The 20,878-nt window shown below is 45.8% G+C and overlaps 6 protein-coding genes across 9 annotated transcripts; 2 read left to right on the forward strand and 4 right to left on the reverse strand.

Annotated features, from left to right (window-relative positions):
* The first annotated feature begins 648 nt into the window (after positions 1-648).
* On the forward strand, positions 649-3,358 carry LOC109753020 (dihydroceramide fatty acyl 2-hydroxylase FAH1). Its single transcript, XM_020311951.4, has 7 exons — positions 649-974; positions 1,445-1,518; positions 1,943-2,035; positions 2,133-2,329; positions 2,473-2,578; positions 2,692-2,838; positions 2,927-3,358. The coding sequence occupies exons 2-7, from the start codon at positions 1,468-1,470 to the stop codon at positions 3,044-3,046; spliced, it is 714 nt and encodes a 237-aa protein (XP_020167540.1). The 5' UTR covers positions 649-974; positions 1,445-1,467; the 3' UTR covers positions 3,047-3,358.
* A 511-nt stretch (positions 3,359-3,869) lies between these two features.
* LOC109753013 (alpha N-terminal protein methyltransferase 1) lies at positions 3,870-6,344 on the reverse strand. Its single transcript, XM_020311945.3, has 8 exons — positions 6,048-6,344; positions 5,789-5,927; positions 5,590-5,648; positions 5,201-5,320; positions 5,012-5,113; positions 4,508-4,562; positions 4,298-4,395; positions 3,870-4,209 (listed from the first exon to the last, which is right to left on the reverse strand). Exons 1-8 carry the CDS (start codon positions 6,258-6,260, stop codon positions 4,081-4,083), a joined length of 915 nt encoding a protein of 304 aa, XP_020167534.1. The 5' UTR covers positions 6,261-6,344; the 3' UTR covers positions 3,870-4,080.
* A 1,699-nt stretch (positions 6,345-8,043) lies between these two features.
* On the reverse strand, positions 8,044-11,354 carry LOC109753015 (uncharacterized). The gene is made up of 11 exons (XM_020311947.4): positions 10,951-11,354; positions 10,340-10,528; positions 10,184-10,237; positions 9,735-9,845; positions 9,565-9,627; positions 9,240-9,494; positions 8,996-9,142; positions 8,888-8,915; positions 8,692-8,762; positions 8,514-8,573; positions 8,044-8,414 (listed from the first exon to the last, which is right to left on the reverse strand). Exons 1-11 carry the CDS (start codon positions 11,215-11,217, stop codon positions 8,346-8,348), a joined length of 1,314 nt encoding a protein of 437 aa, XP_020167536.1. The 5' UTR covers positions 11,218-11,354; the 3' UTR covers positions 8,044-8,345.
* A 49-nt stretch (positions 11,355-11,403) lies between these two features.
* Positions 11,404-19,986, forward strand: LOC109753006 (pentatricopeptide repeat-containing protein At4g21300). 3 transcript variants are annotated; one of them, XM_073498255.1, is made up of 7 exons: positions 11,404-13,944; positions 14,616-14,817; positions 14,971-15,109; positions 15,414-15,568; positions 15,667-15,723; positions 16,085-16,343; positions 18,719-19,986. In XM_073498255.1, exons 1-2 carry the CDS (start codon positions 11,404-11,406, stop codon positions 14,628-14,630), a joined length of 2,556 nt encoding a protein of 851 aa, XP_073354356.1. In that variant the 3' UTR covers positions 14,631-14,817; positions 14,971-15,109; positions 15,414-15,568; positions 15,667-15,723; positions 16,085-16,343; positions 18,719-19,986. The 3 variants fall into 3 exon arrangements, with proteins under 3 accessions (XP_073354356.1, XP_040246899.1, XP_040246900.1); XM_040390965.3 differs by having other exon boundaries at positions 14,709-14,817; XM_040390966.3 differs by lacking the exon at positions 18,719-19,986 and having other exon boundaries at positions 14,616-14,666; positions 14,758-14,817; positions 16,085-16,449.
* On the reverse strand, positions 15,873-17,136 carry LOC109753009 (uncharacterized). The gene is made up of 2 exons (XM_020311940.3): positions 16,609-17,136; positions 15,873-16,228 (listed from the first exon to the last, which is right to left on the reverse strand). Exons 1-2 carry the CDS (start codon positions 16,783-16,785, stop codon positions 16,058-16,060), a joined length of 348 nt encoding a protein of 115 aa, XP_020167529.1. The 5' UTR covers positions 16,786-17,136; the 3' UTR covers positions 15,873-16,057.
* On the reverse strand, positions 17,385-19,736 carry LOC109753008 (probable ribose-5-phosphate isomerase 4, chloroplastic). Of its 2 annotated transcripts, none has more exons than XM_040390967.3 (9): positions 19,460-19,736; positions 19,242-19,369; positions 19,024-19,093; positions 18,810-18,899; positions 18,432-18,539; positions 18,294-18,350; positions 18,058-18,175; positions 17,895-17,961; positions 17,385-17,743 (listed from the first exon to the last, which is right to left on the reverse strand). In XM_040390967.3, exons 1-9 carry the CDS (start codon positions 19,637-19,639, stop codon positions 17,668-17,670), a joined length of 894 nt encoding a protein of 297 aa, XP_040246901.1. In that variant the 5' UTR covers positions 19,640-19,736; the 3' UTR covers positions 17,385-17,667. The 2 variants fall into 2 exon arrangements, with proteins under 2 accessions (XP_040246901.1, XP_020167528.1); XM_020311939.4 differs by having other exon boundaries at positions 18,432-18,527; positions 18,829-18,936.
* Positions 19,987-20,878: the final 892 nt, after the last annotated feature.

Consider the following 20,878-nt stretch of genomic DNA (forward strand, 5'->3'; position numbering starts at 1 on the left):
CATGGGGTTTCCGGGAATCGGAAACATGGAACGGCTAACTGTAACTCGATGGGATTTCCTTGTTCAGACGACGCTTTTTAGTCGTGATGATGATTGATGAATTTAGTGTCTGCTGTTTTCGTGCGATCGATGGATCATCCATCCTCCTCCCTTTTGCTGCGATTTCGCATTTGCCAGCAAAACACAAATTCTTTTGGTGGCTCATTATTCAAGATCGAGCTTGGACTGCAGATAGACTTCATCGGAGAGGTTGGACAAATTGTGGGCTATGTTTCGATAAAAGAAAATTGCGGTAATGCTAGTTGGGACTTTTAGCAACCTGCCTCGACACTCACCGCAGGGTCGCAACAGAGACCCTCGGGCTCGTGCGGCGGTTCAGTCAGACGGGATCTGCTGATCCAGTGATGTGGATGTGGTCTAGTCAAACGCAATGCACGTGGGGTGGATCCGGATCCACCAAGCAAGCCATCCTGACCCCGTCGTCCCGTGGTATCATCCGTAGTCGTCAAACCTTGCATCCTCGTGGCTGAGCTGATGCTTTGACTGGCCACAGCAGAGCACATCACGCAGGCACAGCCCGTCGCCGAGCTGGCAGGCGGGTGGCCCCACTCACCCCCACCCCGACCCCCTATATCAGAGAGCGAGCGAGCGAGAGGGCATAGCTAGCGGATCGCCCGACCCGACTGTTGCAGATCGCCCCCGAGAAACCCACAAATTTGCAGAACCTACACTGGGTCACGGGCCCCACCCCCGCGGCCCCACCCGGCAGCGAGGAGGGCAAGGGCAAGGCGGAGGCAGTTTGCAGGAACCCCCCCGTCCTATTCCGCCTCGCCTCGCCTACTCCTTCCTTCCTGCCGTTGCTGCCTGCCTCATCGTCCTTCTCTCTCTCGTCGCCTCGGCCATCCCATCTCCTCTCCTCTCTCACCGGCGGGGAGGGTCTGCACGGCCGGCCGCCATTGGCGCGTCTTCCCGAGGTACCCTCGTCCCGCCATCTCGAACCCTCGCCCTCGCTGGTCGCTGCCCCTTCGCCGTCTCGCGGTGGTTTCTGCCCTTTTGTGTTATGTAATGTAATGGCTTCGGCAGCGGACGCGAATTGCCAGGGATGCATGGTTCGGGGCGGCGATTCCTCCTCGGCGGAATCGGATCTACTAGGACTAGGAGAGATGGTGATGGGCTTTTCGTTCCTGCGTTAATTATTTACTTACTTATTTTTCTTTATTATTACTGCGCGGTGTAATTCAGGTCCGAGTCGTGTGGACGATAAAAGGGCTAGTGTTAGTGCTGTAAGAAACGCCTGAGGCGGGCAGTGCTCTGCTCTGCCCAATCCCTGCGAGCAATCGCTGTGTCTGTGTGAAGGATGCATGGTTATGATTTATGAAGTCTGACTGCGTACGTCGTGTCACGTGTGATCATGTGTGATTGACTGATTGCACGTACGTTGCAGCTCTGATTGGGGAAGAGTAGAAGATGGTCGTCAAGGAGTTTACCGTTGATCTCAACAAGCCTCTTGTTTTCCAGGTACCATCTGCTCTCTCAATATTTGCTTCTTCACGTCAATTGTTGCAGCAACTCTTCTCGGAAATTTTAGGTGTGCACATTTCCCATTCCTTTCCCACTTTAAGTTTGTCGTCATTTTGAGCTTGTGGCATACAGCCATACACTTCTGAGGTGCTGAAATGCTGAACTGTCAACATTTCAAGTGATGCTTGGTGGACTTTGCTCTACTCTTCTGAAATAATATGCTGTAGTGGTGAACTTGTGGTTTTACAAGTTTTAACTTATCCGGTGGAGGCTTCTATCCCTACTCTTCTTCTATCAATATATGATATGCACGCTCGTGCATATTCTAGAAAAAAAAGTTTTAACTTATTGAGAATTGCTTCTGCCTGACAGTTGAAGTAAACTACTACCTTTGACCGTGTTGTGTACTTTGTGGCTCAAGGTTGGCCATCTCGAGGAACATTACCAGGAATGGGTTCACCAGCCCATCGTGAGCAAAGAAGGTCCACGCTTTTTCGCAAATGATACCATGGAGGTAACGCCAATGCGCTCCGGTGTATATATTAACGTCATTGGGGGATTTTGGAAACTGAACTGTCACCATATACGTAATAAAAATTTTCTTTGTGCAGTTCTTGACACGCACAAAGTGGTGGGCTGTGCCAGTCATATGGCTACCTGTCGTCTGCTGGTTGTTTGCCATGTCTGTTCGGATGGGTCACACCATTCAGGAAGTAATCTTGATGGCCCTATTTGGGGTGTTTGTTTGGACGTTGATCGAGTACAGTTTGCACCGCTTCCTGTTCCACATCGAGACGAGAAGCTACTGGTAAGAAGAACTTATCAACCTTCACCTGGGAATGTTTTATCGGGATTCTCCTCATGCTTGTAAATCGTACCCCCCTCCGATCCGTAATAAGTGTCGTGGTTATATATGCTCGTAACTGATGGATGGTTGGTGCGGCATTTCAGGTCGAACACCGCGCATTACCTTATCCATGGATGCCACCATAAGCATCCTATGGACTCCCTCAGGCTCGTATTCCCTCCTGCTGGGGCAGCGATCATATGCGTGCCGGTACATATCCCTGACTGAACCCATGGAATGGAAATGCTGAACATACATTTGCAAACTGCCTCCATGAAACATAACCCAAAGTGGTTTTGTTTTTTTTTCTTCTTATTTTTCAGTTCTGGAATGTTGTGGCATTCTTCGCAAGTCCATCCACGACTCCTGCGCTGTTCGCCGGCGGCCTGCTGGGGTACGTGATGTATGACTGCACGCACTACTACCTGCACCATGGACAGCCGTCCAAAGATCCAGCGAACCATCTCAAGGTGACTAACTAGCATGATTCCACTTGAAGCCACCGATAATCTACCAGTAGCTGTCGCTCATTCCTCACAAACTTGACTCGTGATGCAGCGGTACCACCTCAGCCACCATTTCAGAATCCAGGACAAGGGCTTTGGCATCACCTCGTCGCTCTGGGACGCCGTTTTCGGGACGCTGCCTTCGTCCAAGATCGCCGCGAAGCTCAGCTGACACGCATGAACATGTTCTTTGCACGAGGAATTTTAGTAGAGTTTGTAGGCTTAGGTTAGGGGAAAGCTCATCTTGCATTTCTGCGATGGGTTCGCATATCTGCACGGTTGGAGATGTCTGTCCTGATGTGAAGACGTTTTGGCTGCCTCGACTTTTCATCCCCAGCAATAGGCTATTCATTTCGTTCTAGTCGATGTTAGGATAAATAGTCATATTCCTTGGTTGAATTGTGATATCTTCTGTCATCTTTCTCTTTGGGTTTTAGTTGTCGGCTGTTCAGAGAATGGTGCGAGATGCTCTTTTCTGGGTCCTCATCATGAGTTGCCTTCTACCCCCTCTGTTCCTAAATATAAGTCTTTCTAGACATTTCAAATGGACAACAACAGATGTATGTAGGCATATTTTAGAGTGTAGGTTCACTCATTTTGCTCCGTATGTAGTCACTTGTTGGAATCTCTAGAAAGACTTATATTTGGGAACAGAGGGAGTATCAGCATAAAGGGATATCTGAAGGATATTCTCTGGATAGTCTTTGCGCCTTTAGAAGAGTGTGTACAAACTTGAACGTGTGTGACAGAAATAAATGAACTTGTACATATGAGTGAAGAAACAAAGAAAATTTTCTGGTGGAACTAATGTTAAGCCATGAGAACGTGGCAAATCTGAAGCCATTCCTGCGGTCGCAGATCGCACATGGGTCATAGCAATACCTGGCAGAGATACACCCATATACTCAGGCACTCAGCCATCTCATTCGCAACAATTCTGTGGTTCATGGTACAGATCTACAGACAGTTGGGGCATGAGAAGCACATGAGACTCATTGGTTCAGATACCCTCCATTTCAGAATCAAAAGGTGCTAGATGCCATATGAATTAAGTTTTGACAGTAACTAGTGGATTTGATCTCCGAAAGAAACAGCCTGTTCAAAACAAAATGTAGACCGAGCTAAATTGCGACTAGAAACAAGTCAACAACAATGCATTGCCAGACAATACGCTGGCACAACAGTCCCCCCTTAATCTGGGGATGTTCAAGAGCGGATTATACGGGGTGAATTTTTAGGTCGCCCTCTCTTGCCATTTTTTGTCACCTTTGGCTGGCTGGTCACCAAAGCGTACATTCTGACAGCAAATAATTCCTCAGGCAGCTCCTTTTGGTTCTGTTATCAAATTGCGAGATTATGTGGCTGACAAATGGAAGCTGAAGTTTGTCGTTTGGGAAAATTTAATATTTTGCGAGATGCATACCTTGATGCTGTGGATATACAACCCACACTTGTTAAATAGCTCCCTGAAATATGCATCAGACCTGGTGACACTGTTATCCTCCTTGTCTAAAACAAATCCTGACAACACAAACATGATAAATTTCTGAATAAGTATAACATGGACTGCATCTCTATCATAAAGTACAGCTGCTGCAGTAACGATACAGATCATTTGATATAGTAAGCTCACCATTTTTCGCAATGTTCTCTTTCAGAACAAAAAAACCATCCGGTTTGAGCCCAACCTGTAAACAACACCACCCATGTATGTTCAATTAATATGCATAGATGGTTGAACAGAAATATACATAATATTAAATCAGAGTTTGACTATACTAATAGGCGCACTGACATGGTGAAAGAGAGCCAGAACTGGAATTAAGCCATAGGTAAAAAATACAGACTGGAGTTGGCTTAGAAGATGTCGCTTGTTCCAACTTGCACTGTACATGTAATTGTTGAAACTATATGGTGAGCATATTTCTACATATGCATAAGAAATTTATTGCAAGCATTTGTTTAGCAGCGAAAAATATCAACATCCTTTCTCCAATAATAGTACAACACTAAAGCATGCTTCTGCATACAATGTACATGTTGAATTTACACTATTAAAAGTACAGAAAAAAAAACTTCAAGGCAAGAAATCAGCATAATGTTAAAACAAAATATAAGCGAGTGTAAACCGAATCACCTTTGCACGGTTAAAAAATGAAATAAAATCATCATCAGTAAGTTGCCCTATGCACCACTGGATCCATATCACATCATATCTTCCTTCCTCGGGAGTGAAGTCCTGAAGCAAGAAGCGGCATTTACCATATGGAAAGAAGTGGTAAGAAATTTGCAAAGAGCATAACCACAATAAGAATGGTCAACCAACCTGAAGAGGTATACAATAAAAGTTCGCAGCCTTGTGGGTATCATGTCCTACATCCATACAACTACTAAGATTTTCCCGTGCCGCTTCTAGAAAATGGGCTACTGGCTCAACGAGATCAACCTGAAAATCCAAAGCCAGTTTAAAATGAATCATCAAAATTTGGGAGAAACAGAAAATCACAATTCAAGTTGTGTTACATCAGGGAGAAAAAGAAAAATAGTAAGTTCTTGCAAAAATCACTGTGTGCGTACAACAACAGAAGCTGCATGGAGTGAGGATAACAATTCATTAGTCTAGAACTGGTATCATGTATGGATAAGCAGGTCTTTTCAGGCTTCAATAGATCATGCTACAAAGTAAAACTTGTAACCGTGAGTTGCACTGCATACCTCATTGAAATGCTTGATAAGAAAATTCTTCGTAACCCGCCCGATGCCCGAGCCACAATCTGCCATAATTTCAGAGATGACAATATAAGTGCACAATTATATAACAGAGAGCACACAGGATCCCATGACATGAGCAAGCTATGCAGTCGCAGAGATAGAAGAACTAATAAAATGCTCTCCGCGGCAGAGCTCAGCTCACCAAGCGCGACGAGATGGCGCTTCACGGCGCCGAATCGCTCCGCGAGGAGGGGGCGGAGGAAGGCGGCGCTGCCCTTGACATCGGCGTCGTTGACGCACCCATAGCCTCCCAGGACGCCCTCGGTCGACGCCTCCACGCCCTAGGACACACCAATTGGAGCAACTGGTAAGCTAAATCTGCAGCCAGAGGACGTGCAATCGGATTGGGGGTTTAGGGTTTAGGGAGGGGCGGCTGAGCGCGGGTGCTCTTTAGAATTTACCTGCCAGTAGGCGATCCCTTTGGAGTACCACTCCTCGCGCTTCCCTTCCCCGCCCGCTTCCTCGCCGGCGTCCCCATTGCTTGGAGCGGCGGCGCCCGGAGGGACTTCGGAGGCCGAGGCGGAGGCGGAGGCGGTGGCGCCGATCTCTTGCGCCCACATCTCCGTGGCGCTGGAAAACTCGCGGCCCGTGGAATCGAAGCCCCGGGAGTCCATCTCTCCGGCGGCGGCGGCGAAGTTAGAGTTGGTCGCGCGCGAGCAGGGGAAGCTTGTGGGTGTAACGGTATATTGGGTTTTGACAGGTACCCTTTTGCATATATTCCCTCCACCGGGAGGCAAGTGAAATCTTTGCCGCTATGGTGGGATCTGATGATATCTGGCATTTAAATTTTCAAGATGGGCCATTTTCCAACAAAAAGAAATTACTCTACCTCGAATCACCACAAAAAATCATGAAAAAGAAGTCTAAACTTCTTTAATACTATTATTGATACATTGTCCAGCCACCGGTCCGTGCCGGTATTTTAAACTATGTGACTCAATCATGATGCCCACATCCTTTTGGCCCATTAGTTGTAGAGGGCACAATTCCGACAAGGCCATAAAGGATGACGGTGCCGGACAATGCCATTTTCGACGATGAGGATGAGCCAACATAGTTTTATTTAGAACTCAATGAAGTTGACCTCCACATGCTTGTCATGTCTGTGGTCATTCAAGCTGATGATCAAAGCTCTTCTTATGAGGAGTTTGAGGCTCAAGAGTATGCTCGCTACTCATGGTATCAACATACCCAGGTTCATTGCCAGGGAGCTCATCTTTCATGCCGGTGGACAAAATTTGTAGAGTTCCATGGCTTGAATAACAATGACATCCTGATCTTGAAGCTCAAGCACAAGTTGAGCACTAAGGTTTGGATCTATGATTCCGTCTACTCCATGGAGGGTGATTACTTGTCATCGTCACCCTATTCTCCCTACTTATGAAGAGGGTTATGCGTATGATGCGGTGGCATTTGGGTTAGGAGTATATCAGAAATACCTAATATTAGTGATGGATGATCAAACTATTGTTGGTGGCTTCTTGCATCAAGATTGCAAGACAGAAAACTTGATGGTGATGATGAACAACTTAATCATAATAGTATATGCACTTATTGCATGTCTACCTTTGTGAAGTTAGTAGTGATGGTTTTAAATTGCCCTGACATGAACATTTTTTTTACAAAAAGTTGAACAACATCTGTTTGTTTTTTTTGCACCGAAGATCCTCGAGTGTACTATGGGAAATTTCATGGAGAAATGACCACACAAATTTCCATGCTCCTAGCACACACAAGCATCCATGCTGCTAATTCCCCCCCCCCCCCCCCTATTTTCTGCGAATTTTACTATTGATGAGGAGTAGATTGGATTATCGATTGTGATGGTGTGTATTCATATTGTGATATCAAATCAATGTGGTAAGATGAGAAGAGGCATTCACAATGCCAGCAACCAAGCAGCATGGTGATTTCTCACCTAGGCCCGTCCCACGCGCCCGTGGCACAAAAGATATTTTCTGCTATGGTGTATTTGTTCCCACTTCTCATGTATCACTTATATATATATATATATATGTGTGTGTTGTACCAATTTATCTCTCTTCGAATATACTGTGATAGTGAGGTACTCCAAAATGGATTGCATATTTTCTTTACTAAGATATCTATTCTGTTGGCATAATTAGCATATGCTGTCCTTCTATACATGAGAAAAGGTTATAAAATGTAAATGGCCTCGATGACGACAATTTTCAAGTAACAAAAAATGAGGCAATCTTAGAAGTAACTTTAAGCACACCAAAGTCATTTAGGGGGTACTCCTGGGATTAATTCAGAATTTCACACTCGCAAAATAATAATAATCAGAATTTCAAATGTTGGAGTATATTGGAGTTATAGACTCCTGGGATTACATAATACTATAACTGTTTTGTGCAGTAGGACACTCCCCTACTGTTTGTTACTTCAAAAAGGGATTACATATTATTGCTCATAATATAACAGGCAGAGTTTATTGAAGTGATTTACAAAACTCACTAAGGATCCCAAGTTATGATGCAGACCCATTAAGTATCTGCAGATGTTACATGAAATAAAAATGATTGTATTTTCCTTCGAACATGCAACGATGCCGAGTACATGAACAATTGATGCCTCAAAGACAAAATCTGATGGTCTACCCAAATTTTGTCTTGCCTTGTAAGTCCGTATGAAATTCGAGTTGAATAAAGCCTGGAACTTCTTGCATGGTATTGCTGTCACACATTGAATCGGAAGAGCATGACATCTCCTTCCTGCACAATATACTCCTTCCCTTCCAACCTCATCTGCAGTCATAGAGAGGGAAAGAAATAAAGAAATTTCCTTGTGTGCTTCATCTCTAAAACTTAGCTAGTATTTATTCATATAAGTGCACATATTGTTACCACTCCCTTCTCCCTTGCTGCTCCAAGAGTACCCGCCGCAACAAAATCATCGTAAGATACCTGAGTCATGGTATGTGACCGTTGTGAAATTATTAAAATTAACACCAGAAAATAATGGTACAGTACATGAAAAGAACCTGAAACTATCTCATTACTAGCACAGTACCCTGATACTTACAGTTTCAGCTCTAATGAAGCCTTTCTGGAAGTCGCTATGAATAACTCCGGCTGCTTGAGGTGCAGTCATGCCTGTAACAATAACATCCAAGACAAAACATAGTCAAAACTTTGTGCCCACGGTGCAAAAAGATGAAGGCAGTTCCTACAGTAATTGAAATAATACAGTAACAGAATTGTGAGAATGCGAATAAAACCTGCAATAATGGTCCAAGCTTTTGTTTCCTGACAAAAGGAAAAAAGGGTTTTGAAAGTTAGGATCAATAGCTGAAGAACAAAGTGTCTTGACAGCAGAAGAGATTCACCTGCTCTCCGGTAGTGAAATAAGTTCTTAGTCCCAAAAGGTTATACGTTGCTTTTACCAAGTTGCCTAGCCCACTTTCGGCAACATCAAGAGAATTTAGGTATTCAACTCTCTCTTCCAGTGGTAGTTCAGACAGTTCAGCCTCAACCTGGTGCACTCACAATTTCATTAGCTTACATAGATAATAGATCAGGTGAAATTGTCTAATGCCTAGGTCGATGCATATGGTATCACTTATCACAAACCTGAGCTGATATTGTAACCATGCCAGATTTCAGCTCTGATGCTAGTTTGGCCACCTCTTGGACATGGGGATTTTTATCAGGGTCGGCAAGATCAGACTCTGTTACATTAGCAACATAAATGACTGGCTTCATAGTGAGCAGATAAAGATGTTGTATAGCTTCTTTCTCATGGTCAGGCAAATCAACAGATCTTGCAGGCTTTCCATCCATAAGTGCATCCAGAATTTTTTCTAAGCCCGACCTTTCTGCTCCTTCCTGAGTAGTGAAAACTGGAATCAAGAACAAAACCTATCAAATAATGGTAGAGTTTGTGAATATAACTTACCTTAACTTTTACTTGTGGATCCTTAGTTTTGCTCTTTTTAAGCTTATCCAATCTCTTCTCTATCTGCAGTTTTTTTTTACAAAACTGTCTTGGTTAAGATATGAACATAAAGAAAAAAATAAATCCCACATGCTACTAAGCAAGGATAGCAGAACTTTTCATTATATTACCTGTTCCAGATCACAAAATATGAGTTCTAAGTTAATCACATCAATATCTGACTTGGGATCAACTTTTCCATTCACGTGAACAATATCATCATCTTCAAAACATCGCACAACCTGAAAATCCAATGAAGAAAAGATTGGTGCTAAGTCAATCCTTAGAACCCCAACAACCAATAGCCTATTATGTTTTTCAAACTGGAAGTGCAAGAAAAAGAAGGCAATCATTGGATGTTCAAACATAGTACAACCGCTGAACTGAAGGTAAAGGAACATCTATTGGAGAATTATAGTGATTCAAACTCTGCAAAATAAGAGGGTACCAACAGAATGGTATGCAGCAGTTGAGAAACATGGGAATGCAGCTACTGAAAAAGATGCAAAGTATTTGTTTCCAGAAACCTGATAAATGCCTGAGAGCACAAATATATATACTACAAAATCAGCAAACTTACCTGGAGTATAGAATCCACTTCACGGATGTTTGAAAGAAATTGATTTCCCAGTCCCTGAAGTCAACAACCAGGTAAACATTTTCATATATAAACTAGTGAAAACAATCATCGACATGTTCTGTGCTGCGCTCGGAATAAAACGAAGGCAACCGCTACCTCTCCTTTGCTCGCTCCTTTGACGAGGCCTGCAATGTCGACAAGCTCAATGGACGTCGGGACCGTCTGCTTGGACTTGCTTAACTTCGAGAGCACGTCCAAGCGAGGATCGGGAATAGCCACGACGCCGGTGTTTGGGTTTATGGTGCAGAAGGGAAAGTTTGCAGCTTGGGCCTTCCCATTTTCAACCTAATAGCATTGAGAAACGAACTCACATTTTGTTTTTGCGATAAATACATGCCAATTGCGTCTCAAAATCGCGAGACATAGAAACCATTCCATGAAGCAATCATTGTTGCAAGAACATAAATTATGCAGTGAGCGTGAACCAAGTTCAACCAAGTTCAAAGATATTAACCATTTCAACCTTTTGACAGTATCACCTCCAAGCGGCAAAACATCGAACAGTTCAAATGCAGTGACATTGCCCCTACACGCACGATTCATCTGCTTGAATGACCAGTGCACTAATCGAAAGGCGTTGCTCTAGGAGCGAGAATTCATTGCCCCCGGCTACCTCGAGCTCTCGACGAGATGACATCCTTGTCACGGACAGGAGCATTTTTAATTTTCAAGCGGCGGGTTCTGTCTGTGCTCAATCGGTGACTTACAATGGCGTTGAAGAGGGTGGACTTGCCGACGTTGGGCAGGCCGACGATGCCGGCGCGGAGGCTCATGCTAATCTTCGCGTTGCGGCCCGAGGAGTACCGCCGCGCGCCCCCGCCGCCGCCGACGACGCCCCGGCTCCGCTGCCAGCGCAGGAGGAGCGCCGAGGAGGCGCGAGAGGAGGGCAACGGCAAGGGCGTCGTCGCCGGCACGGCGGGCGTCCGCGTGAACCCCACGAACGCCGAGCCGAGCGCGCGGGACATCGTCGCCATGGGCGCCCGCCGAGAAGAGCAGTCGCCGCCGGCGCAGGAGCGTACGGCGAGAGAGGCACGAGGGACTAGCCCGAGATAGAACGATAGAACGATGGATGGCACGTGAGCGCCACGTGAGAGTTCAAGTCCATAACACAATTTTCTGCCTCGTTTCCCTCCTTGCCTCCTCGCCTCGCCGGCGCTGCCATGCGCCGCCGCGTCCTCCTCCGCCTCAGGCCACCGGCGCGGCGATGCCTCTGCGCGGCGCTCTCGACCGCGGCCTCGACGACGGCGGCCGCGCCCAGCGCGTACCGCCTGCTGGCCCTCCTCCGCGGCTGCGTGGCCCCGCCGCACCTCCCGCTGGGCCTCCGCATCCACGCGCGCGCCGTCACCTCGGGCCTCCTCGCGGCCGCCGACGGGCCGGCGGCCGCGCTCCAGACGCGCCTCATCGGCATGTACGTCCTCGCGCGGCGCTTCCGGGACGCCGTCGCGGTGTTCTCCTCGCTCCCGCGCGCCGCCGCCGCGTCGGCGCTCCCCTGGAACTGGCTCATCCGCGGGCTCACCATGGCCGGGCACCACCGCTTCGCCGTGCTCTTCTACGTCAAGATGTGGGCCCACCCGTCCGCGCCGCGGCCGGACGGCCACACCCTCCCCTACGTCGTCAAGTCGTGCGCCGCGCTCGGCGCGCTCGCCCTCGGCCGCCTCGTGCACCGCACCGCGCGGGCGCTCGGGCTCGACCGCGACATGTACGTCGGGAGCGCGCTCATCAAGATGTACGCGGACGCCGGCCTCCTCGGGGGCGCGCGCGAGGTGTTCGACGGAATGGCCGAGCGGGACTGCGTCCTGTGGAACGTGATGATGGACGGGTACGTCAAGGGCGGCGACGTGGCCAGCGCGGTGGGGCTGTTCGGAGCCATGAGGGCGTCCCGCTGCGACCCCAACTTCGCGACCCTGGCGTGCTTTCTGTCTGTGTGCGCCACGGAGGCTGACTTGCTCTCTGGGTTGCAGCTCCACACCCTGGCGGTGAAGTATGGGCTAGAGCCAGAGGTCGCCGTGGCTAACACGTTGGTGTCAATGTATGCCAAATGCCAGTGCTTGGATGATGCGTGGAGGCTGTTTGACCTGATGCCACGAGACGATTTGGTAACCTGGAACGGGATGATATCTGGGTGCGTTCAGAACGGGCTTGTCGACGATGCGTTGAGATTGTTCTGTGACATGCAGAAGAGTGGCCTTCAGCCTGATTCAGTTACACTGGCGAGCTTGTTACCAGCTTTGACTGATTTGAATGGTTTCAAGCAGGGGAAGGAGATACATGGCTACATTGTCAGGAACTGTGTGCATTTGGATGTCTTCTTGGTGAGTGCTTTGGTGGACATATATTTCAAGTGCAGGGATGTGAGGATGGCACAGAATGTCTTTGATGCTACAAAGACCATCGATGTGGTTATTGGTAGCACAATGATCTCGGGTTATGTTCTTAATGGGATGAGTGAAGCGGCAGTGAAAATGTTTCGGTACCTCTTGGAAGTGGGCATCAAACCAAATGCCGTCATGGTAGCTAGCACGTTGCCAGCATGTGCTTGCATGGCTGCTATGAAGCTTGGTCAGGAGCTCCATGGGTATGTTCTGAAAAATGCATATGAAGGAAGGTGTTATGTGGAGAGTGCATTAATGGACATGTATGCGAAATGTGGTAGACTTGACCTTAGCCATTATATCTTCTCTAAGATGTCTGCTAAGGATGAGGTGACATGGAACTCGATGATTTCAAGCTTTGCACAGAATGGGGAACCTGAAGAAGCTCTTGAGCTGTTTCGTCAAATGAGTATGGAAGGAGTGAAGTACAGCAATGTGACTATATCTTCCATCCTATCAGCATGTGCAGGCTTACCAGCTATATATTATGGAAAGGAGATCCATGGTATCATCATAAAGGGTCCCATAAGAGCAGATGTGTTTGCTGAGAGTGCTCTCATAGATATGTATGGCAAATGTGGGAACTTAGAATTGGCTTTTCGTGTTTTTGAATTCATGCCTGAGAAGAATGAAGTGACATGGAATAGTATAATCTCTGCCTACGGGGCTCATGGCCTTGTTGAAGAGTCGGTGAGTTTATTATGCCGCATGCAAGAGGAAGGATTCAACGCAGACCATGTAACATTCCTTGCTTTGATATCTGCTTGTGCTCACGCTGGGCAGGTTCAAGAAGGACTCCGACTTTTTAAATGCATGACTGAGGAATATCAGATTGCACCTCGAGTGGAACACTTAGCTTGCATGGTTGACTTATATAGCCGGGCTGGGAAGTTGGATAAAGCCATGCAATTTATTGCTGACATGCCTTTCAAGCCGGATGCTGGCATTTGGGGTGCTCTTCTCCACGCTTGCCGTGTGCATCGCGATGTTGAACTTGCAGAGATTGCTTCTCAAGAACTATTCAAGTTGGATCCTCATAATTCAGGTTATTATGTGCTCATGTCCAATATCAATGCTGTTGCTGGACGGTGGGATGGTGTCTCAAAAATGAGAAGATTGATGAAGGATAAGAAAGTTCAGAAGATACCTGGTTACAGCTGGGTAGATGTTAATAATACCAGCCATTTATTTGTTGCAGCAGACAATAGCCATCCTGACTCTGAAGATATTTACATGTCTTTGAAGAGCCTTCTTCTAGAATTAAAACATGAAGGTTACGTTCCCAGGCCAGACATATGTTATACCACGCAACCAGACAACACCACCCAGGTTCAGCAATGATTTCTCTGCAGATTATTTTATTCAGCATGCATTTTCATAGTTCAAACCCTTGTTCAACCATTGCTTTTCTTTGTTCTTACCACCTTCTGTAACTAAAATGATACAAAAATGAACTATCTGGACAAGGTACCACTGTATTGCTGATCCATCCATGTCCAACTTCATGAGACACAGGAATCAGGATCAGTTATACTATCATTGCTAATGAGGTGATAACACATTACATTTTTTCCTTTAATTTAATATAGTTTGCAGGTTAGTCAAAAATATCGTTCTGGTATATCTTTTTTCTTCTTCTCGAACATGCACCCAAATGCATGCCATTGTATTAAATTAAAGGAGTCGAAGAACTAAGAACCAAAGCCGACCAAAACCCAAAACTGTACAGTTAGCCTACTGCAAGCAGGGTGCTGGTGTAGGGCCGTTCTTGTATAATGTATATAATGCCTCTCTGTTACTGCGTATCTCCTGGCAAGGGATTGCAGAAAAGCCATTTTAATATGGTATAGTTGTTTAGTGATTTGCTTGCTTGTTTTGTTCTGTTGCTATGTTGCTGTAGAAGGCAAGGTTGGGCGATTTGGAAGACTGTTCCATGCAGTTAGTTCTATTGTCTTCTCCATTGCAATTGAGAGTATACTAATGTTCTTTTCTTACTGTAGGTAATGGCAATTTGATTGTGATTTATCCCAGTGGAATCTGATATTCTAATGGTAATAAAAGGAGAATTCGTTTTTGTACAAATTGTTGCATAGAGCAAAGCAAAGCTTCTAATGCAGTACGATTCCATGTTTCCATGTGAAGAAGTGGCGAGTTGACTTGCTTGTGCATTAGCTGAACCCTAAACGCTCAGTTCGTAATGCAGTAAGAACAGGCCCCTTTTGTTTTGTTTGTTTTCTGGTTAACTTTTTTATCATCCTTTGCAAAGATATGATAGTTGTAAGAAAAAACCTATTCTCATTTTCTCCTTTTTGTTTAACTATGAGTTCTAATTCCTAACACTGTACTTTTCCACAGAAATTCAAATGGCCATGGAATGTATCTTGTCCATCTTGGCCATGTATCACCTGTACATAGGCGCGGTCTGATCAGCAAAGTTTATATAATTCTTTGAAGGGTCAAACTCTCAATGCTGACAGTTTATTCCTTGTACTGTGTAAGTTCTGCAAGCTAACTTGTATGGCTTTTCCGTCTTGAACCTGGACAACATTATTCTATTTCTGCACCATAATGTTCTAGAAGCTATTTGTGTAATTTCTTGGAAAGTTTTGTCCGGTGAAAAGAAAATCTAAAAGTGCTATCCAGATGGATAAATAGCTATTGGTGTATCGATTGTGCTAAAGTTAATCACTTTTGTCCAGTGACATGAACAAAAAAAGCATCTAATTCTGTTGGTTCTGAGTTGCGTGCTTCTGCCCTCTACACAATTTTTTGGTCATTACGTAAGCATAGTTATGCAGGTTGACAGGCCTGTCAAAACCATGAGAACACGCGAGATTCAACATTTTCACAGCAGCTTGGCATGCTTATGAAACAAGATTGTGCAGCACAACAAGGTTAACAATGAAATGTGCGTGACCTGTTGAGTCAGTCGATCATTTTAACTGATCTGAAGGTAATTTTATCGTTTCTCCCTACTGTTATGTGTACACCTTACAAACAAGTCTTATATCATTGAATTGATCGCCATATATGCTTGAATTCATGTCACAGGGCTTTGGATCTAGAACAGAGGACCCCTGGGTGGTATGGCTTGGAGATATCCAATAGGTCTGTTCAAATCTTGACAAAAAATACTATTGTTTCATGACTATGGAAATTCACATTTGCTCTTCAGATGTTCCTGAACGGAATATGGAAGCTAATTGGTTGGCCATATATTTGTTTTTGCGAGTTCATACTTCATACATGATATGAAATCAGTTGCAGAAAATAACTCAAATACATAATACATTTGACATGAGCCGATGTTTTGGTCCATAATTAGAACTTGAACAATAACAATCTCACATGCTCAAGTTTGGCATGGTTAAGCTCAAGGTCACTTTACATGTCATAAGTCACGCTTGTTAACTCTTATTATATTCCTGTAAGAGAACTTGACTCATATCTCATCATCCAATATTTTCAGATCATTTGGAAGCTTCTCGCGCCGTATCTGCGCAAGACTCTGGGGATTTCTTGTCGCGTCCAGCATCCTATCCAAGAACTGAACGAACCGGCGATCCTCGTGAGCAACCTGTGGGTCTGAAAACCTAGCGAGGTTATCTTGATCCTGCACCATTACCAGCAAAAAGCATCGATAAATAGACGGACTCTCCAACCGAAGCAACAGACACATTGGTACTAGCCATCCTCCAGAAATGCAAGTGCTGTTTACTTGTTCAGAGGTATGCACAGGCTAGGTTTTTTTTTTCATGGCTACGTCATCGTTCAAATTGAAACTGTAAATAAAACACCGAGCAATCTTGCATTTATTCGTGTAGACCAAGAAAACCTTCAGCCGTTATACGTAAAAAAAAAAATCATGTTGATTTGGCGGAGAAATGGGTCCATGAGCATCCATTGCTTTGCCCATGAGCCAAGTTGCAGGAAGAGACCCTGCATCCATCCATTCCTGGGAGAAATTTGTGGGTAAAGTAAAGAAGGGCGAACCTTGCTTGCGCTGCCCGCGCCGGCTTGCTCACACGCGCTGCTGCAGAATGATGGATGGCTCGCCGGAGAAACCAGACGACGCAGCCCCTCCCCACGGCCGAACAGCTGCGGCCGACGGTCGCCGCCGGCGAGACGGCAGATGGAATGGATCCTCCTGAGCAGCATCTCCGACGCCATGCCTGTTCCCCTCTCCTCTAGCTTTCCCCTGCTCCAAGTTGGAACAGAATAGAGCCGTCCAAGGTGTACTAGTAGCAGCAGCACCAGTACGCAAGGTATCGCATCATCTTGGCTGGTCGCGGAGGGCGTCGGTGGGTGACCTCGTTTGAACTGACCGGGTCCTACGGACCGTTGACCGGTAGTACAACGTTAGTTTGAAACCTGAGTAGATTTTTTTCTAGAAAAGTTTTTCTAGAAGAGTTGAAACTTAGGTGGAAGTGGAACGCGTTTGGCCTCTTCGCTGATCACTTTTGTTTCCAGTCCGCGGACCAAGTAATCAGGGCTCTTACTTGGGCGAAAACGAGGTAGCGACCATCTACAGTAGGATTAAGCGTGGCTTCCAATCCAAGTTAAGTCCACAGGCTTAGTTAGCCATGGTTGATCGCAGCCATGCATTCCTTTGTGTGCACGGCTGGGTCAGAGACGGTCCATTGCAATACGCAAGTCACAGTAGTAGTGAAAGCGTAGAGGTGTTTTTGCTGGAAAAAAGATGCCTCAGGCCGGGCCATACTTTACTTGGCCCGCTGGCCAGGCCAGCCGCTTCTCTTGGAACTGGAAGATGCCCTCACAAAACTCTCATCACATGGCCAACTTACATAAACATGTGATTTAGAATCTCCAGGGTGCTTACAGAGTCAGTAACTGCACATCTGTGGAGATACTCATATGTTTGGAGGGGAACACTTTGGACATGGTACACAGAATTTTACCAACAGCAATGTTGGACGGTACAAAAAATAGCTATCTCACTATTGACTCATTGCATTTTTTTCCAGCCAACCCGCGGTAGATTCTCCCGTCGAAATGCAGGGGAAATGGTTGCTCTGCAACTCAATTGTAGATTTATGTGTTTGGTATCACCGATGACTTCCGATCCAAGACCTGAACTTCCCCTTTCGACGCGATGACAGCATACGGCCTGCAAGCACCAGATTGCAATGTCTTAGGCACTGCACTGTGTAACCACATACGGGCTGCTTTCTTTGTATAAGAGCTTTTCTTTCTTTCTTGAAACATGCTGGTTAATAACTAGATTTTACCATATAGTTTGTCTAGGTTCAGAAACTCACGTAGTGTTGCAAATTATCCCATGCTCCACAACGCCAACAATTTTCTCCAAACCTTCCGCTACCTTTCCTGCAAGGTGACCAAGGCAAACCAGCTAAACCTCCATTTGAGAAATAGTTACTGAATTATCATGTCAAATTTAGATCCTCAAATTGACATGCATACCAAGATCCTGGATGGGGGTTGTGAAGATAACATCAAGTATATGATGGCCCTCCTTGGTAACCAGCGGGAAGTCGCCTCCTGATGGACCGGCAGTTCCAATGGATGGCCTCCTCCAAACCTTCAGGCAATGGTATCAGTCAAAAGGTTTTTTATTTTCTTTTGCCGGGTCGGCACGGACAGGTTTCAGGTTCAGAAGTCTAGTATAAATAATTATCAGATTGATGGGTGGTGTGCACCTCTGCGTCACCTAGGAACAGATCATCAATCTCTTCAGCGGTGTCAATCCAGTTTCCCTGAAATGATCTGCTCCTCTCTTAATGAACATTACACAAAACTGATCTGGTATCTGGTGGCAGAAGGTAGAGATTGCTTACACTTTTGACCAAAACTGGAATGGAACCCTCTATGCCATTCACATATTTGTCGTTGTCAATGATAAAGGCAACCTTGTCAGCCGATTTAACAATACCCTGTGTATCCAGACCAATCAAGAGTTGCATATAGGAAGATGAGATAATCATATAGTAATTGACATAACAGAAGTATCTGCACTGAACACAAGCAAATAGTTATATATAGAGTATTTTTTTTTTTCAGAAAACAGCGACAGTTCCATTTTGATGAACTTATTACTAAGATGCATGCTTGTTCGACTTTTCAGGAAACAAAAGGACAAGTGATAATTTAGACAGACACAAGTCAGGGAGCCTGAATGGGTTTAAGCAGTTTCCGAAGAGCTGGCTTAACAAATTTCTGAAGAGTTGCGCTAACCTTCTGTTGTATGAAAGAAGGCTGTCCGCTTTCGGTTTTCCCGCGCCCGATGACAGCAGCGAGTGTGCCCTCTTCAATTACATCAGCATCAGCGAAAGCAAAATCAATCTATACGTCAGTGAGCATGGTTTCAGCCAAAATTCTTTTCTTTCCTGCCTGCAGGATTTACAATGGTGACAAGAGAATAGAGCTTACTTGGGCGCCTTCCTCGTGGTTGCCGACCTTTATCCCTGCTTTCTCCGCCTCACTTGCACAGATCACAGACCTGGCTGATCAACCCCAACAACCGATTAGACGCAACTGATGATCAGAGTGAGCGAATGCACGAGGGATTTCAGATGTTCAGGATGCAAGTAAAGCTCATGTGGCACAGATGAACCGCGGAGTGGCAGTGAAGCAATTGCAACGCTTACGAGGGTATGCCGACAATGCCGGTCAGCGAGCCTCGCCGGAGGCGCGTGCCGAGGTACTGGACGGCGAGCCCCGACGCGGCGCCGGATCCGAGCCCGACCACCATGCCGCTCTTCACGAACTCGTCCACCTGAATCAATGCCGCATAACATGAGGTAAGTGCCTCAGCATTCAGACGAAGCCGGCGGGCGGAAGAGTCAGCAAGTGTCTCCCTTATTACCGTGAGCTTGGCGGCGTCGAAGAGGCGGACGACATCGGCGTCGGCGGCGGCCGCGCAGGCCACCGAACGTCGCCCCTGGAGACACCGAGCGGCGTGGCACTGCCGCGGCCGCGGTCGCCGGCACAGGGGGACCCGCGCGTGCGAGCTTGCCGCGATGCTTGCTCTGGCGACTGCCTCCATGGAGACGAGCGGCGAATACGGGGGCTGCCTCTCTGCTCGAGCGTCAGCTTTGCCGGTGCAGCCTAGCGGTTTCGAGACCTGCCACACAGTTTGGGTAAGCACCAGCGCTTCAGAGGATAAGGAGTGTGACAGCGCACGAGCAGCGCGACAAATTCCAAGTGAATAAGATGTGTTGGGACTTGGGAACCCATGTTTTTCTCTGTTCTGCCCACTCCAAAAAATTGTGAAGTTATCTGTTTTTTTTATAGACTTTCATCGTGGTATAATGATACTTTTGTTATCCTCAGTTTCAAGAGATAACTGTAAAAACGTGTCACGTGTTAATTAGTAGGTGCTATTGAGCGAAAGTGTTACTCTAATCTCGAGCGCAAATGCACCCGCATGGACACTAAAGTCCAAAAAAATTGCAAAAATATATTAAAAGACATCTGATTTTTTTGGATGAACATCAACAAGTTCTCCAACATCCTGCAAAATTTCTCCACTAAAATATATATATTGAGGTTTGTGCCAAAAAATGTGTGCTCCAAAATGTGTCTTTTCGAGCCTTGAATTTTGTTTTTTTTTATGTACAGGCCTCCTCGGATGTCATTTCAAGGTGAAATTTTGCATGATGTTAGAAAATGTTCATCCACAAAAATATTCAGATGTTTTTTTATTTTTTTTTACTATTTTTCGTAATGTACTATTCATGCAGGTGCATTTGTGCTTGAGATTAGATTATCCATATCCGTTATTGAGTAGTTTTTTTTTGTTTGCGGAATCTTTAGCAATTAGTACTTGTATGTCTTTGTGTTGTACTCTTCAAGTCAAGTGTGCCTTACATCTTAGCCATTATTGCTGCTGCCACATGGGCAACAACATCAACGAACCCTAGAAACCACTGTCATCTACCTCATGCGGCAGCCTATATGTGCAACTTTGAACTTTTACATGTTCCGGTTCATATGGGAAAGTGCATTTAATAGGTCTAATATATGTCATCTACCAGCTGCATCTTGCTCTAAATACACTTCTATATATAACAATGAAACTACTACTCATGTATACATCAGAAGCGCCCCTTGTGAATGGTTCAAACTATGTGATCATTTAAGCTCTATCATTCTAGTACATGTTAGTTTGTTCGAATAGACCACCAGAACAAGACCATACTCGAACATGGAATTCACATCACTTGAGGTTGTCAGTGGAAGCGCCATATATTGGCATGATGCACAAGGTGCGCGTGGTAACATA

The sequence above is a fragment of the Aegilops tauschii genome, chromosome 5 (assembly GCF_002575655.3).
Source record: "Aegilops tauschii subsp. strangulata cultivar AL8/78 chromosome 5, Aet v6.0, whole genome shotgun sequence".
NCBI classification, from domain to species: domain Eukaryota; kingdom Viridiplantae; phylum Streptophyta; class Magnoliopsida; order Poales; family Poaceae; genus Aegilops; species Aegilops tauschii.

What these genes read in the sequence shown, in the direction of transcription:
- LOC109753008 (XM_020311939.4), bottom strand. Translation starts at nt 19,639, where the DNA reads ATGGAGGCAGTCGCCAGAGCAAGCATCGCGGCAAGCTCGCACGCGCGG. An exon ending in TCGACGCCGCCAAGCTCACG is followed by an intron (nt 19,370 to 19,459) that starts GTAATAAGGGAG and finishes GCATTGATTCAG; the next exon opens with GTGGACGAGTTCGTGAAGAG. An exon ending in AACCCCCATCCAGGATCTTG is followed by an intron (nt 17,962 to 18,057) that starts GTATGCATGTCA and finishes GTCACCTTGCAG; the next exon opens with GAAAGGTAGCGGAAGGTTTG.
- LOC109753013 (XM_020311945.3), bottom strand. Translation starts at nt 6,260, where the DNA reads ATGGACTCCCGGGGCTTCGATTCCACGGGCCGCGAGTTTTCCAGCGCC. An exon ending in AAGGGATCGCCTACTGGCAG is followed by an intron (nt 5,928 to 6,047) that starts GTAAATTCTAAA and finishes GGTGTGTCCTAG; the next exon opens with GGCGTGGAGGCGTCGACCGA. An exon ending in CATTTTTTAACCGTGCAAAG is followed by an intron (nt 4,563 to 5,011) that starts GTGATTCGGTTT and finishes TGTTGTTTACAG; the next exon opens with GTTGGGCTCAAACCGGATGG.
- LOC109753015 (XM_020311947.4), bottom strand. Translation starts at nt 11,217, where the DNA reads ATGGCGACGATGTCCCGCGCGCTCGGCTCGGCGTTCGTGGGGTTCACG. An exon ending in CCACCCTCTTCAACGCCATT is followed by an intron (nt 10,529 to 10,950) that starts GTAAGTCACCGA and finishes CAATGCTATTAG; the next exon opens with GTTGAAAATGGGAAGGCCCA. An exon ending in GCTTCATTAGAGCTGAAACT is followed by an intron (nt 8,574 to 8,691) that starts GTAAGTATCAGG and finishes ACCATGACTCAG; the next exon opens with GTATCTTACGATGATTTTGT.
- LOC109753009 (XM_020311940.3), bottom strand. Translation starts at nt 16,785, where the DNA reads ATGGCGTCGGAGATGCTGCTCAGGAGGATCCATTCCATCTGCCGTCTC. An exon ending in GCGCGGGCAGCGCAAGCAAG is followed by an intron (nt 16,229 to 16,608) that starts GTTCGCCCTTCT and finishes GTAATGGTGCAG; the next exon opens with GATCAAGATAACCTCGCTAG.
- LOC109753020 (XM_020311951.4), top strand. Translation starts at nt 1,468, where the DNA reads ATGGTCGTCAAGGAGTTTACCGTTGATCTCAACAAGCCTCTTGTTTTC. An exon ending in ATCGAGACGAGAAGCTACTG is followed by an intron (nt 2,330 to 2,472) that starts GTAAGAAGAACT and finishes GCGGCATTTCAG; the next exon opens with GTCGAACACCGCGCATTACC. An exon ending in ATCCAGCGAACCATCTCAAG is followed by an intron (nt 2,839 to 2,926) that starts GTGACTAACTAG and finishes CTCGTGATGCAG; the next exon opens with CGGTACCACCTCAGCCACCA.
- LOC109753006 (XM_040390965.3), top strand. Translation starts at nt 11,404, where the DNA reads ATGCGCCGCCGCGTCCTCCTCCGCCTCAGGCCACCGGCGCGGCGATGC. An exon ending in AACCAGACAACACCACCCAG is followed by an intron (nt 13,945 to 14,708) that starts GTTCAGCAATGA and finishes ATTGTTGCATAG; the next exon opens with AGCAAAGCAAAGCTTCTAAT.